Source organism: Littorina saxatilis, linkage group LG7 (genome assembly GCF_037325665.1).
Source record: "Littorina saxatilis isolate snail1 linkage group LG7, US_GU_Lsax_2.0, whole genome shotgun sequence".
In the NCBI taxonomy this organism is placed as follows: Eukaryota; Metazoa; Mollusca; class Gastropoda; order Littorinimorpha; family Littorinidae; genus Littorina; species Littorina saxatilis.
The window spans coordinates 20,093,748-20,106,247 of record NC_090251.1 but is presented as its reverse complement, the minus strand read 5'-3'; the positions used below and the strand labels follow the sequence as shown (position 1 = coordinate 20,106,247).

Genomic DNA, 12,500 nt, shown 5'->3' with positions numbered 1-12,500 from the left:
CATCATGATTCGAAATTTTACAGAAAAAAGGGGGCGAAATGTCACCAGTATGGGTTTAGTGGGGCGAAAATGTGGCGAAGTGTCCATGGTGCGATATTGCTTGAGGCAAAAGGGAAATGAGGCGAAAGGGAAATGAGGCAAAATGGGTGGCTACCGGCAAAACACGTTGTCGGCTATCACTCGGAGCAAGCGATCTGCAATTGCCACAACAAATCGAAAACTCCAATATGTATATTTGTGACAGAAATTGGGTCATATCGAGTGGACACTGCATAACGTACATATCGGAGTCATTTACGCTTGAAAATCCTGACAGAGTTATTTCTGTAAAACGCCTATTGTGGCAGAACAGGTTGCGGCCGACTAAGGACACGGAAGACGAGGAATAGAACAGGATGGGTGATGCTCCACTCGTGTGAATTGACAGAAAACTTAGTCGTTTTTCAGCAGGGTCGTGAACAATGCTGTTTCAACACCGGTGCCTATGACGATACCTGCAAGAAGACAATCATCAAATTGTTTAATTTTGTAATGTCCTTTCGTATCTGCAGATCCATCAAACAATGTGGATACACACATTTGATGACGTTGCATCAGACTTCTAAAAAAGTCACAGTGGAGCTGTGGCGACCACATTTTTCACTTAAATTCAGTAAAATAATATCGAGGTTGCGGGAAAGACGGAAACGACACCCAGCACGGAACCCACAGAGGTTGTGTTGTCGTTCTGCGTCATTTCACTAACTCACACTACTAGCGTTTGCAGGGGGAACGAACGAAGAAACACTTGTACAGCCAAACTAATCTATAGCGATCATCCGACAAATTGACAAAAGTGGTCATTTTTGGGTATTCCCGAGCCTCTTGGCCTCAGAGATGACATTTGATGGCATGTACTGTCCCAGAAAAATGTCTTTAAAGCAGTGTTTGCATTAACGGAACGTAAAATGATGACCCAGTTTACTGACCTAGTGTGATGTACATGGCGGTAATGTTGATGCAGAGCTCGCGGTCACGCGCGGGGTAGCGATCATCATGGAGCAGCATGTAAAAAATGTTGACGTAGCTTGCTCCACCCAGCAACCCAACGCATACCATCAACGCAGGCAGCAGGTACACTGGGATGACTTTAAACTGACACAACACACAATCACTAGGTCAAATACATTTTGCCATAAAAATGACCTTTTAACATAATCAAAAACTTTTTCATAATGAACAAATACGCAGTATAATCGTTTTTTCTTGGGCAAAAAATAATCAATAATACTATGCATATATAATAATATATGTTTAGTGGTTAAAACAAAATCCAGCTTGATTGAAAATTGATCAAAATATGCAGTCAGTCTGTTCTTCAAAACACTCGTAAAGAGTTTCCCAAAACAACTCAGCAAAGTAATCCATCTATAATTAGAAGGGTTATCGCTAGTTCCTTTTTGTTGATAAATTGGCATCAATAAACCAATCGAGCATTCGTCAGGCGTCATACCGGAACTCAATATAACATTAAACAACTTTGTAAACAAAGTGATTAATTTTCCTGAGGATGCTTTCCAAAACTCATTGATCACTTGGTCATTACCACAGGACTTATTGTTTTTAAGGCCTCGTATGGGTTTAGTAATTTCATCTTCGGTAAATGGGCGATTCGAAAATGCATTTTCCAAATCACCATGAACATGCTCTGTACTCGAATCGTCAATATCATTTGTATATTTAGTGAACATTTCCTTAAAGTGTTGGAAAAAGGTCCCACAAGGTCTAGCGTTTATAAGGGTGTGGGTTGGTCCAGTTAAGGTGTAGACTGACAGTTGGCTACTGGCAGGTTTCACAATCTTCAATCACAGATTTCCTTTTGGGAAACGAAACATTTTATTTAATATCAAAGTCAGGGACATACCCGACTCTGAAGACTGTGAAACCTGTCTACTTACCTGGACATCGGCCACCCAAAGGATCATGTTGATGAATTGCAGACCTGTCATCACCTCCACACGGCGTATTTTTACCAGCTGCACGGACGATCGGGAAACAAACACGCCTGCCTGAACACAAGGTCGCAGTCTGCAAGTTTAGTCGGCAAAACAGCAAAACAGTTGTACTGTCTGTAGAATATATTTGGTACCTTGGGCCAGTTTCACAAGATAGCAGTGAACCGACTGACAGTCGATCGACTGCCCAGTCGATGGACTGTGGTTGATTCACCGAAAAGCGCGTTTCATGAACGAATCACCGTCACTCGCGGACAACCGCAGTCGACCGACTGTACAGTAATCCGAATGGCCAAGTCGAGGGCTAAGTTTAGCAACATTACCACTTCCGTTTGCTCATTCGCACGTGGAAATGGCCGATTTCGAAGAAAAAACAAGTCTCGATCGGCCCGCTCAAAATAACAATGACCGAGACTTTCAGTAATTCCTTCGCGTGACGTCGAACCCTCTTACGCCATAATGTGACGTCTTCAAGACATAACCCTGACTTGTCTCCTGGATTACTGCGTCACGATAGATACATTTCGAAGAACAATCACAAGGTTTGGCTCACAATCCAAACAAGTGTGAGCATTCTGCCATTGACTGTGCGGATAATTACATTTATTTTCGGTTTACCGCAGTAAGCCGAACACAGTGTTGGGGGGAGAGCATCACCGTGTTTGGCCAACTTCCGGTGAGACGACCCGCAGTCGGCCGACTGAAATTTTGTTCGTGAAACCCGATAACGTCGGATTACTGTGGTTCTCTCGGACAACTGCAGTTGGTCGACTGTGTTTTTGGCTTATGAAACTGGCCCATGTCTCTTTAACAATTAACCCATCCAAGTTATAACATTTAAAACAGCAAATCAACCTTCAGGAGGGTAAAGTAATGCCGCTAATGCCATTCTTACGTTCGAGGATAATATCCAAATTATATGGTTTTACACGACATTTGCAGGGGCTATAATAAGACGTTAGTGAAAATTGCACGTGAGGATCAGAAATATTTGAGCATTTGAGATGTTTGAAGACAATTGATACGTATTACGAAAAAAAAGTCGCGTACAGTGATTACTACAAAACATTTCGTTGATCTGTCGGCCTAAACATCAACCTACTGAACTAAAAAGTCTTGACCTAGACTAAGTCCTGACTGACAAAAACCCGTCGACTGAGATGACGATGTCTCGATATTGTGTGCATCCCTATGACCAAATTTGCATAAAACGGATTTATTTTTTATTTTTTTAGCTTAATATCAATTCAAACATAGCAAACCTTTATATTTTTGGATTCAATAAAAGAAAGATTAGAAAGGAACCACTTTTGTGTGTGTTTTTGCAATTTCTACTTTAAGCAATAATATATTTATTAACTTATTAATTAAACTTGTTGTTAAAATGTAAAGCTAAAATGCAATTCCATTGTCCGGACCGTATCAAAATATGTTTAACTAGAATTTAAACCAATTTGAATGAAAAATACTGTCGCCAAAGTGCCACCTCACCTTTTTAAGCCGCATAGGATGCCATCAAAGACTTTTATCAAAAAATACAAGAAAAATGTTCGGGAAAACACACACACACACACACACACACACACACATACACACACCCACACACACTCACACACACACGCATGCACGCACGCAAGCACGCACGCACGCGAACGCACGCACACACACACACACACACACACACACCCACACACACACCATCACCATCGTCTCCATTCCCAAGTCAACCGAAATACACTTAGTCAAAAATAGACGAAATGTATAAAAACAAGTCTAGCAAAGCAGTTAAACGCAGCACCTGATATTTAGTGAATTAGACGAACTCATGTCAACATGAGAGGATGCTCTAGCTAGTGAAATAAAATGTGGCGGACTTTCAACAGGAAGGAGTGTGGGTAGCAATTGAACCTTTTGAGACAAACATTCAATGTACGTATGCTCCGAAAGGTGAAGCATGGTACATTATTTCTTTTGTTTTAATCATTATTTGCAGAAATTCTGCTTTAATTGCCGACTGTATTTTTAGAGGAGCAGGATTCAAACGTAAACGGATACCACTGCGCGAACGTGCATAAGTACATTAAGCAACTGCCTCTCTATATGCTTGTGATGTGTGTGTGTGTGCGCGCGCGCACGTTGTTTTGCATTGTGTGTGTGTGCGCGTGTCCAGACTTTGTGGCAGACTCGTGTGTGTGTGTGTGTGTGTGTAAGCTTGAGCTTTCCAAAGCGAAGACGACTTTATCATCATCCCCATCATAATTATCGCCATCCCGTGACGGTCATGAGGTCGAAGACCAACCTGATAGCAGAGCTGAATGGCGGCGTACAGTTCCGGACATCCCACGTGATACTCCGACGCTGGCCGGACCTTTGCAGCACAACCCCGAGCCACGTACTCAAACACGTACACTGCACACAGCTAGTAGCAATCGCCTTGACATGTTTAGCATCACGCACATAGACGGTATTGATTTTTGTGAAGGATAAACACTGTGTTGTTTCACCGTCATTACTATCTGTACATTATAGTTGAAGATAGGAGACAACCCATTGTAAAAGTGACAAGGATTTTGTTCTCAAAGTTCAAGGAGTGATAAGGCCACAAATGAGAAGAGAAAAAGGGCATAACATGCTGATTTCTGAAAAACGACTGAAACTTGGTCATGGGGTATCAAACTTTTTCCACAGAATCACAATTGAAAAAAATGACTGACAATATACTGTGGATCAGTAAACAAATGTATGTTGATTAAAAGGATGGCCCACACAAGAAGGAAAGTACCTAAATACAGTGACAATTAATGAGAGAATGGGCTGGTACCTACATTAGAAGCCAGATATACAGTGAGACGGAGGCAGCGTTTGATTCTCAGCCAGGTAGATTCCTTTCCAGAAATGACAGACCCCTCAGGCGACCCTGCGCGATGGTCATTGGCGGTAAGGTCAAAAAGAACAATTCAATGTTTACCGTACCGTAGCCTAATGCACTCTCTGTCTTTGTCAGTCTTCTTGTCCAATTGTCTGGCTGACTGGCCAACCTGTTTTTTTTCTCGCCCCCCACCGACACACACACACCGAGACACACACACACATACATATATTTATACCTTCTTTGAGCCATGTGACGTCAGAGGCCTACAAAACTTCATATTTTGGCTTTTCAGGTTGACCGAAACTTCAAAGGAACTATATACAAAACACACGTCATGTGTTTGATTGCATGTGTGTGTGCTGTTCAATGTCAAAACAACAAAGTCAGTACATGACGTGTGTTTTGTAGTTCCTTTGAAGTTTCGGTCAACCTGAAACGCCCAAATATGAAGCTTATGTGTTTGAATGCATGTGTGTGTGTGCTCGTTCAATCGTCAAAACAACAACAAAGTCATAGTACCTGAAAGGAATTTGATCGATACATAAATGTTATTTGCTTGTTTGACCAAAATATGACATTTTACACAGATCTCGACAGTCATTGTTCACCTCGACCGATTAGTCCTTGAGAATTTTTATGTTATGCCTGTAAGACATGAAGATTTCTTTCGGTTCAGTACATAGAGCAGGGGCAATCAACATAGAGCCGGGGCAACGTTAGAGCAGAAGGAACATAGAGTCGGGGCAACGCTAGAGCAGAAGGAACACAGAGCCGTGGCAACGTTACAGCAGAAGGAACATAGAGCCGAGGCAACGTTAGAGCAGAAGTAACACAGAGCCGTGGCAACGTTACAGCAGAAGGAACATAGAGCCGTGGCAACGTTAGAGCAGAAGGAACATAGAGCCAAGGCAACGTTAGAGCAGAAGGAACACAGAGCTGGGACAACCTTAGAGCAGAAGGGACACAGAGCCGGGGCAACGTTAGAGCAGAAAGAACACAGAGCCAAGGCAACGTTAGAGCAGAAAGAACACAGAGCCAAGGCAACATTAGAGCAGAAGGAACATAGAGCCGGGGCAACGTTACAGCAGAAGGAACACAGAGCCGAGGCAATGTTAGAGCAGAAGGAACACAGAGCCGGGGCAACGTTAGAGCAGAAGGAACACAGAGGCGTGGCAACGTTACAGCAGAAGGAACATAGATCCAAGGCAACGTTAGAGCAGAAGGAACATAGAGTCGGGGCAACGTTACAGCAGAAGGAACATAGATCCAAGGCAACGTTAGAGCAGAAGGAAACATAGAGTCGGGGCAACGTTAGAGCAGAAGGAACATAGAGTCGGGGCAACGTTACAGCAGAAGGAACATAGAGTCGGGGCAACGTTAGAGCAGAAGGAACATAGAGTCGGGGCAACGCTACAGCAGAAGGAACATAGAGTCGGGGCAACGTTACAGCAGAAGGAACATAGAGTCGGGGCAACGTTAGAGCAGAAGGAACATAGAGTCGGGGCAACGTTAGAGCAGAAGGATAACAGAGCCTGGGCAGGGTTTGAGCCGGGACAATATAGAGGAGGAGCTACACCTGGTCTCTGTCAGCTGAGGAGGTGATTATTCTACGTATAACATGGTTATTTTCATGATAATCGGGACACTACTTTCGCTGTTAAATAATCTCGGACGCATAGAAATATAAATTCCTCTCTAAACACGATTTGTCGCCTTTCTAAAACGTACTGATTAGAAACACCTTTATCATTTTTCAAATATAAATGACGAAATGCCATTTAAACAATAAATGTCCACTTGCTCAACTAAATTAGGACAACAATGTCACATTATATTTTACCAAATATCAAAATAATTAAACTCAAAAAAGGAATATTTTTGAGCAAAATGGAAAGGAAAAAGGGGGGGGGGGGGAGAAATACGCTTGTCGAAGGGGCTTGGTAATACCTGAAAATCAACCGTAGGGAAAATATGCACAATATTCAGAACTCGGAGTGGGTAACCTATATATAGCCGGAGCAACGTAGGTTGAGCCGAAACCCGGGCACAATCGGGCTGACCCCGTGACCTCCTTCATGTTGACTGGTTGCGTAAAAACGTTACACCATGCGTGACAAAGGTAGAGTCGAAGTGGCATTTATAATTTAAAAAAAAAAAAATGCGTTCCATTTCATTGGGCAAGTCTTTGGACGTGTCTCACCATCAGGGAGAGTGTCTTGTAGTAAGGGCGCCGTGTCGTCATTGACAGAGCTAGATGGGTGCTTGTGGTCGTCCTGCACATCTACCGCGGGCTCTTCGCGAGGTAGTCGCAACACCACAAAGAAGGCCAACCAGTAGATCAGCACCACTGAGGTCGTCATTAGGAACGCGTATCTACACGTTAGTATGACGGAAAAAAGAGCATCAAGTGCAGTCCACGTCTCGGCCTGAACACGTCGCAGATATAGGGTTGACCCCCCAAAAAACGCCACCCATTAAAATGTGACCCACTCCAACAAAGTCGCTGTGGCCGAACAGAGATAACATTAATAAACCTGAGCCATGGCCAACATTTTGGATTTTGAGATTTTTGCATTCCTGCACTCTACCAAATGTGTTATATCTATTCTGTAAAGATCAATTTTAGATTCGCTTTGCAAATATAATAAAAATGAGGTTTTATTGCACTGCAGACGCAAAATAAGCACCCTTTTAACCCCCCAAAAATTGTTTCTTTCTTCACTTTTTTTTTTTACTTAAAACAAATTTCATTTTCACTTCTTGTGATGCATATTGAAGAAAAATTTACATGTAATCATGAACAGTCACTTTAAGCTTTAGAAGTTAAACTAAAACCTGTTGCTAGGGATTTTTTTTAAAAATTTACTCCTGTGACCTTCACACCTGCTTTTCTCAAAATGGCCGCTTGAGTTTAAGCAACCTTTAAATCGCTATATCTCTTAATATCGTATAAAAAAATCATGTCCCAATATAGGTCCCTAGTTACCTGGGAGGACGTTAAGCCCCATACTCTCTCTCTCTCGCTATATCTCATCAATGCTAAATATACTGTTCAAAAAAAGAAACGCATAGCTTGTAATATTTGGATAATTTAGTTATATGGCTACAAGGATATCCACCAAACTGCAGAAAATGTTTATCTGGTCGTCGACCTTTCGTCCATTGCCACAAGTGAGCTCTGCACGTGACGCATGCGTTATCAGTGGCTACAATGTCAAAATTGCTCATTTGGCATGACCACTCGTCATGCTTCAGTGTAATCTCGTGAAACTCGGGGAATATTGAGCTCTCACCATGTCTTCCAAAACCCATAAAAGCGGATTGTTCGCCACAAAGAAATCAGACGACAATTCAGCGACGAAAGATGGCCCGATTGAGCAGAGAAGACCGCCAAATTGCATTGGGTCGTTTACAAGCAGGCCAAAGTCAAAGTGCAATCGCCAGGCACTTCCACGTGTCCCAGAGCACCATCAGTAGACTGTGGGTCAGGTTTCAAGCCACTGGCTCCGTTGCTGACTTGCCACGAGCGGGAAGACCAAGGGCGACAACTGCTGCTCACGACCGCTTCATACGGCTCCGCCACCTCTGGAATCGTTTCCTGTCGGCCTCATCTTCTGTCCAGGCTCTCCCCGGGCCACACCGATTATCGGACCAGACCGTGCGGAACCGCCTGCATGAAGCTGGTTTGAGAGCTCGCAGACCTCACAGAGGAGCTGTCCTCACCCGCCGCCATCGCCAGAACCGAGTGCAGTGGGGCAACCAGCACCTTCGCTGGACCGTCCGGAATCACTGGAGACACGTGTGGTTCAGCGACGAGTCCTACTTCCTGCTCCAGCGACATGATGGTCGGAGGAGGGTCTACCGGAGAGTAAACGAACGTTACGCGCCCAACTGTGTGGATGAGGCGTCATGGTGTGGGGGGCGATCAATACCGCTGGAAGGAGCACCCTGGTGCACGTCCAAGGGCGCATAACTGCCCAGCGATACGTGGAGGAAATTCTGCGCCCACACGCCCTTCCTCTTCTGGCTGACCAGGATGCCATATTCCAGCAGGACAACGCTCGCCCGCACACAGCACGACTCACCACCCAGTTCCTCACCGACCACCATGTCCAGGTGCTTCCCTGGCCATCCATGTCGCCAGACATGAACCCGATAGAACACCTCTGGGATGAATTGGACAGACGTGTGCGCAGGCGAGAAGAAGCGCCGGCAAATCACCGCGATCTATTGCAGGCACTTCAGGAGGAGTGGGACACCATCCCACAGCAAGATATCCGGCATCTGATCCAGTCCATGCCCAGAAGGTGCCGGGCAGTTGTTGCTGCTCAAGGCAGTCACACCCCCTACTGACTTGACAGCCTCGGCACCCAATCGTATTGATTGACTGATTGATTTGAAGATGCAAATGAACTGTGTGTGCATTCAACTGTGTCCATACCAAATTTCAAACAAATAATCTAAATATTGGATTTTCTGTTAATTTTTTCGAAAAATAAAACAAATTTGGCAAGTAGCAACTATGCGTTTCTTTTTTTGAACAGTATAATAGACACTTGTAGTAAAGACCATCTGAAAGTTGGTTATCTTCACTTTCAAGGGATACCAAAAAGTCGAAATGTCAAAAATGATACTTTGTGGGAGTGGGTCACAAATGCTAAGTCCTAAACTACTAAAGCAATTTACTTCATATTGTGAGCACATTGGCTTGAGATATGGGATGATAAGTTCATAAACTTTCAAAAGTGTGTATGTTAAATGTTCTGACTTGTTCTTTCGGGGGGAAAAATCAAACGTTGGGGGCTGACGCAAAAATATTTGATCTGGCCCTGAGTTACCACGACACTACCACGATTTTAGCTCTCCAGATTTTCCTATTTTATTCTTTTCTGAATGATCATCACAAAAATAAAACGATCGACAGTTCGTTATTTGCACTATATATGTGTATGTCCATGTGCAAATGTATCTCTCTATGTGAACATGTGTGTAGGATAAAACGAAATAACAGAAGAAGAAAACAAGTCGCCGAAAGCGATATATCAAATGGATTTGCTTTGAAACTTTCAGGATCTCAAGTCTTTATACGAGAATTTCCTTTGGTAAATTTTCGCACCGTTGCAGTTATTTTTTGAGACGATATGCAATCTCCCGGAAAATGTTTTAAAACGTGTCATAGGTTTGAAGGCTTACATCAACAAAATTCATGACTTTGCATGTATACCGACAAATGATTGTTACAACAAATGATTGTTACAAATATTGCTAATGTTTAATTTAAGTACCAGTTTACGTTTGCTAATCCTGTAAACACGATCGAACTTTTTGGAGGATTGCAGTGTGACAACGATGTTCAGTCATCCGTGACAGCAGCCGATAACCGCTGTCATTTTTTCTCATGTGCTTACATGGCCAGCAAATCTTACTCTAATGAAACTTCGGCAGTTTTTGTCTGTATGCATTGCAAAGTCATGAATTTTTGGGATGTAAATTCACAAATCAGGACAGGTTTAAAAACATTCTCCGGAAGAGTGCATAACATCTGAGTACAAACCTGCAGTGATCCAAAATTACCAAAGGTAAGTCTGCTTTGTAGACTTCAGATCCTGAAAGTGTCGAAGCAATCAATTCAGTCATTGCTGAATTACAGAGCTTTTTGTCATGGTAGCCCTAAAAATTAACGCAAAAACCTCTCGTTTTCTACTGCTAATGCGCTCCATATCTGCATCAGTAGAAATAACACAAAAGTTACGCAAGATAGCAAAACAAAACAACTTGTTCGGGGTAGATAACTAAATTTGCTTTCTTCTCGTATGTAAATGTTGCCAAGTTGCTTCTATGCTAAAGTTTTGTCGATTTTTCTCATTGGTACCTGACGTTTTTTGTAAGTTACCCTGACATCGGCGGCGGTCACGTGATACCTATAAACAGAAATATCTTATCCGAAAAGTGTACCAGATAGCTGAATGGAGGGCCTTTAATGGCATATCAAGTTTGAATGAAATGACACGGGAATGAATATTTTAGTTTGGGGACGAAAAAGAGTGCACTAATGTTTTTGCTCAGTTTAGTATGGCTGACTTGTCAACAGATGCGAGAATGCGTACATTTTTCTGCATTTCGTGTCCATGGGTAACGTACGTCACACCGCATTTTGTCCGTTCAAAAGCAGCACTGGTGGGCAAAAAGTGCAAGGACAGAACGTTAGAAAATACACACATCTCTAACCAACCCACACCTTTTACCAAGCTAACATTTCACCCGGCCTAGTATCGTGCACTTCCACAAAAACAAGTTGCGCAATTTCAAACAATTTAGTCCATCTGTTGATCTAAACATACTGGATACTATATGACCGAGACTATAGTCAGTACCGTAAACTACTAACTATATGCACCAATTTTGCCCAAAAGTTGGGAGTGGGCGTTTGCTAGGTACTATACCCTCTGCAGGAGCGGTTCCTTCGCCAAAATAACGATATTTTGGTCATTTGGCATAGAAGTGTTCAAAGGATGCGTTATTGCACACAACTTTCTTCTCTCTCATTCTCTCTCTCTCTCATACACACTGGCACACACGCACACGCACACACACACACACACACACACACACACACACACACACACACACACACACACACACACACACACACACACAGGGAATTCTGCAATCAAACCATGAAGATAATCTTGTTGCTTCAGTGTCTGTTATAACTTCAAAAGATCTTTGTTCCTGACGTCACGGCCGTTCTTGGTCAAGAAATCAAAGAACTCGTGAATCAACCTCTTCAGACATCACTACCCGCCCAAGATGAAGCTTTTAGTTCTTCTTTTTCCTCCCAGTCAAAAATGTATTGCAATTCTCTGGCCACTCTCGAATCCTTTTTCTGTCCACTAAACATTTCCAAGGAAGGGAAACAATTGATAAACAACAATAACAGCAGACTGAATAATCTTTTTTTTAAATTTTCCTTGTCTTCTCCACTGGTCGAAACTGGCGGGTGGGCGTTTACTAGGTACTGTACCCTGTGCGCAAAATGTGACCAACAAGGTAGTTTACGGTACTGACCTGCCCCGAACCCCTTCAGTCGAGACAGCGTTGACTCCGTGATCTTGGCTTCGCGCTTTGTTCAATAATTCATTTTTTTGATTAGGCCAAACAAAAATATATGTTGTAACGTGACCAAAAAAGATAGGGTCGGTAGGTCGGCTTTTTATTTTAGTTTGTTTTTGTAGTTTTTTAAATTTAGTCGATTTTAAAGGCACAGTAAGCCTCCCGTAAACCATAACAGATACTATCAGTACAAACAACCTTCAATTTTGAACGCTCACCGAACATCCTGGCTGCTTTCCGTCAAGAGTGAGACATTTAAAAAAAAAAAAATTTGTGGGCCGTCTGTTAGGCGCCTCATTTTGGTGCTAGAACTAAAATTTAAAATCTAAATAATAAACTGACACAAACATTCTTAAATCATAAAAGATTAATTTTTTCATCAAGACCAGATCAGTACAATTCGAAGCTTTGAAAGTTTTAAAAAAGATAGCAGGGTCACGCAAGGTCGTGTCTGAAAGCACACGATTTTTGTGAATAGCGTTCGCTTTCTTTGAAGCCAGCCGCCGCTGCTAAGTTCTTGT

At 42.8% G+C, this 12,500-nt stretch overlaps 1 protein-coding gene across 3 annotated transcripts in view; it reads right to left on the bottom strand.

Annotated features, from left to right (window-relative positions):
• Positions 1–12,500, bottom strand: part of LOC138970872 (battenin-like) — a 125,441-nt gene that overhangs the window by 448 nt on the left and 112,493 nt on the right. The window contains exons 10-15 of one of the 3 annotated variants that reach the window (XM_070343439.1): positions 7,067–7,239; positions 4,820–4,911; positions 4,294–4,403; positions 1,938–2,067; positions 969–1,134; positions 1–494 (exon numbers count right to left, since the gene is read on the bottom strand). The exon at positions 1–494 is cut by the window's left edge and continues 448 nt beyond it. In XM_070343439.1, the coding sequence (XP_070199540.1) occupies positions 433–494; positions 969–1,134; positions 1,938–2,067; positions 4,294–4,403; positions 4,820–4,911; positions 7,067–7,239 (733 nt within the window). In that variant the 3' untranslated portion in view covers positions 1–432. Of the gene's footprint in view, positions 495–968; positions 1,135–1,937; positions 2,068–4,293; positions 4,414–4,819; positions 4,912–7,066; positions 7,240–12,500 lie in introns of those variants that run through there. The other 2 variants (XM_070343440.1, XM_070343441.1) reach the window with 2 other exon arrangements.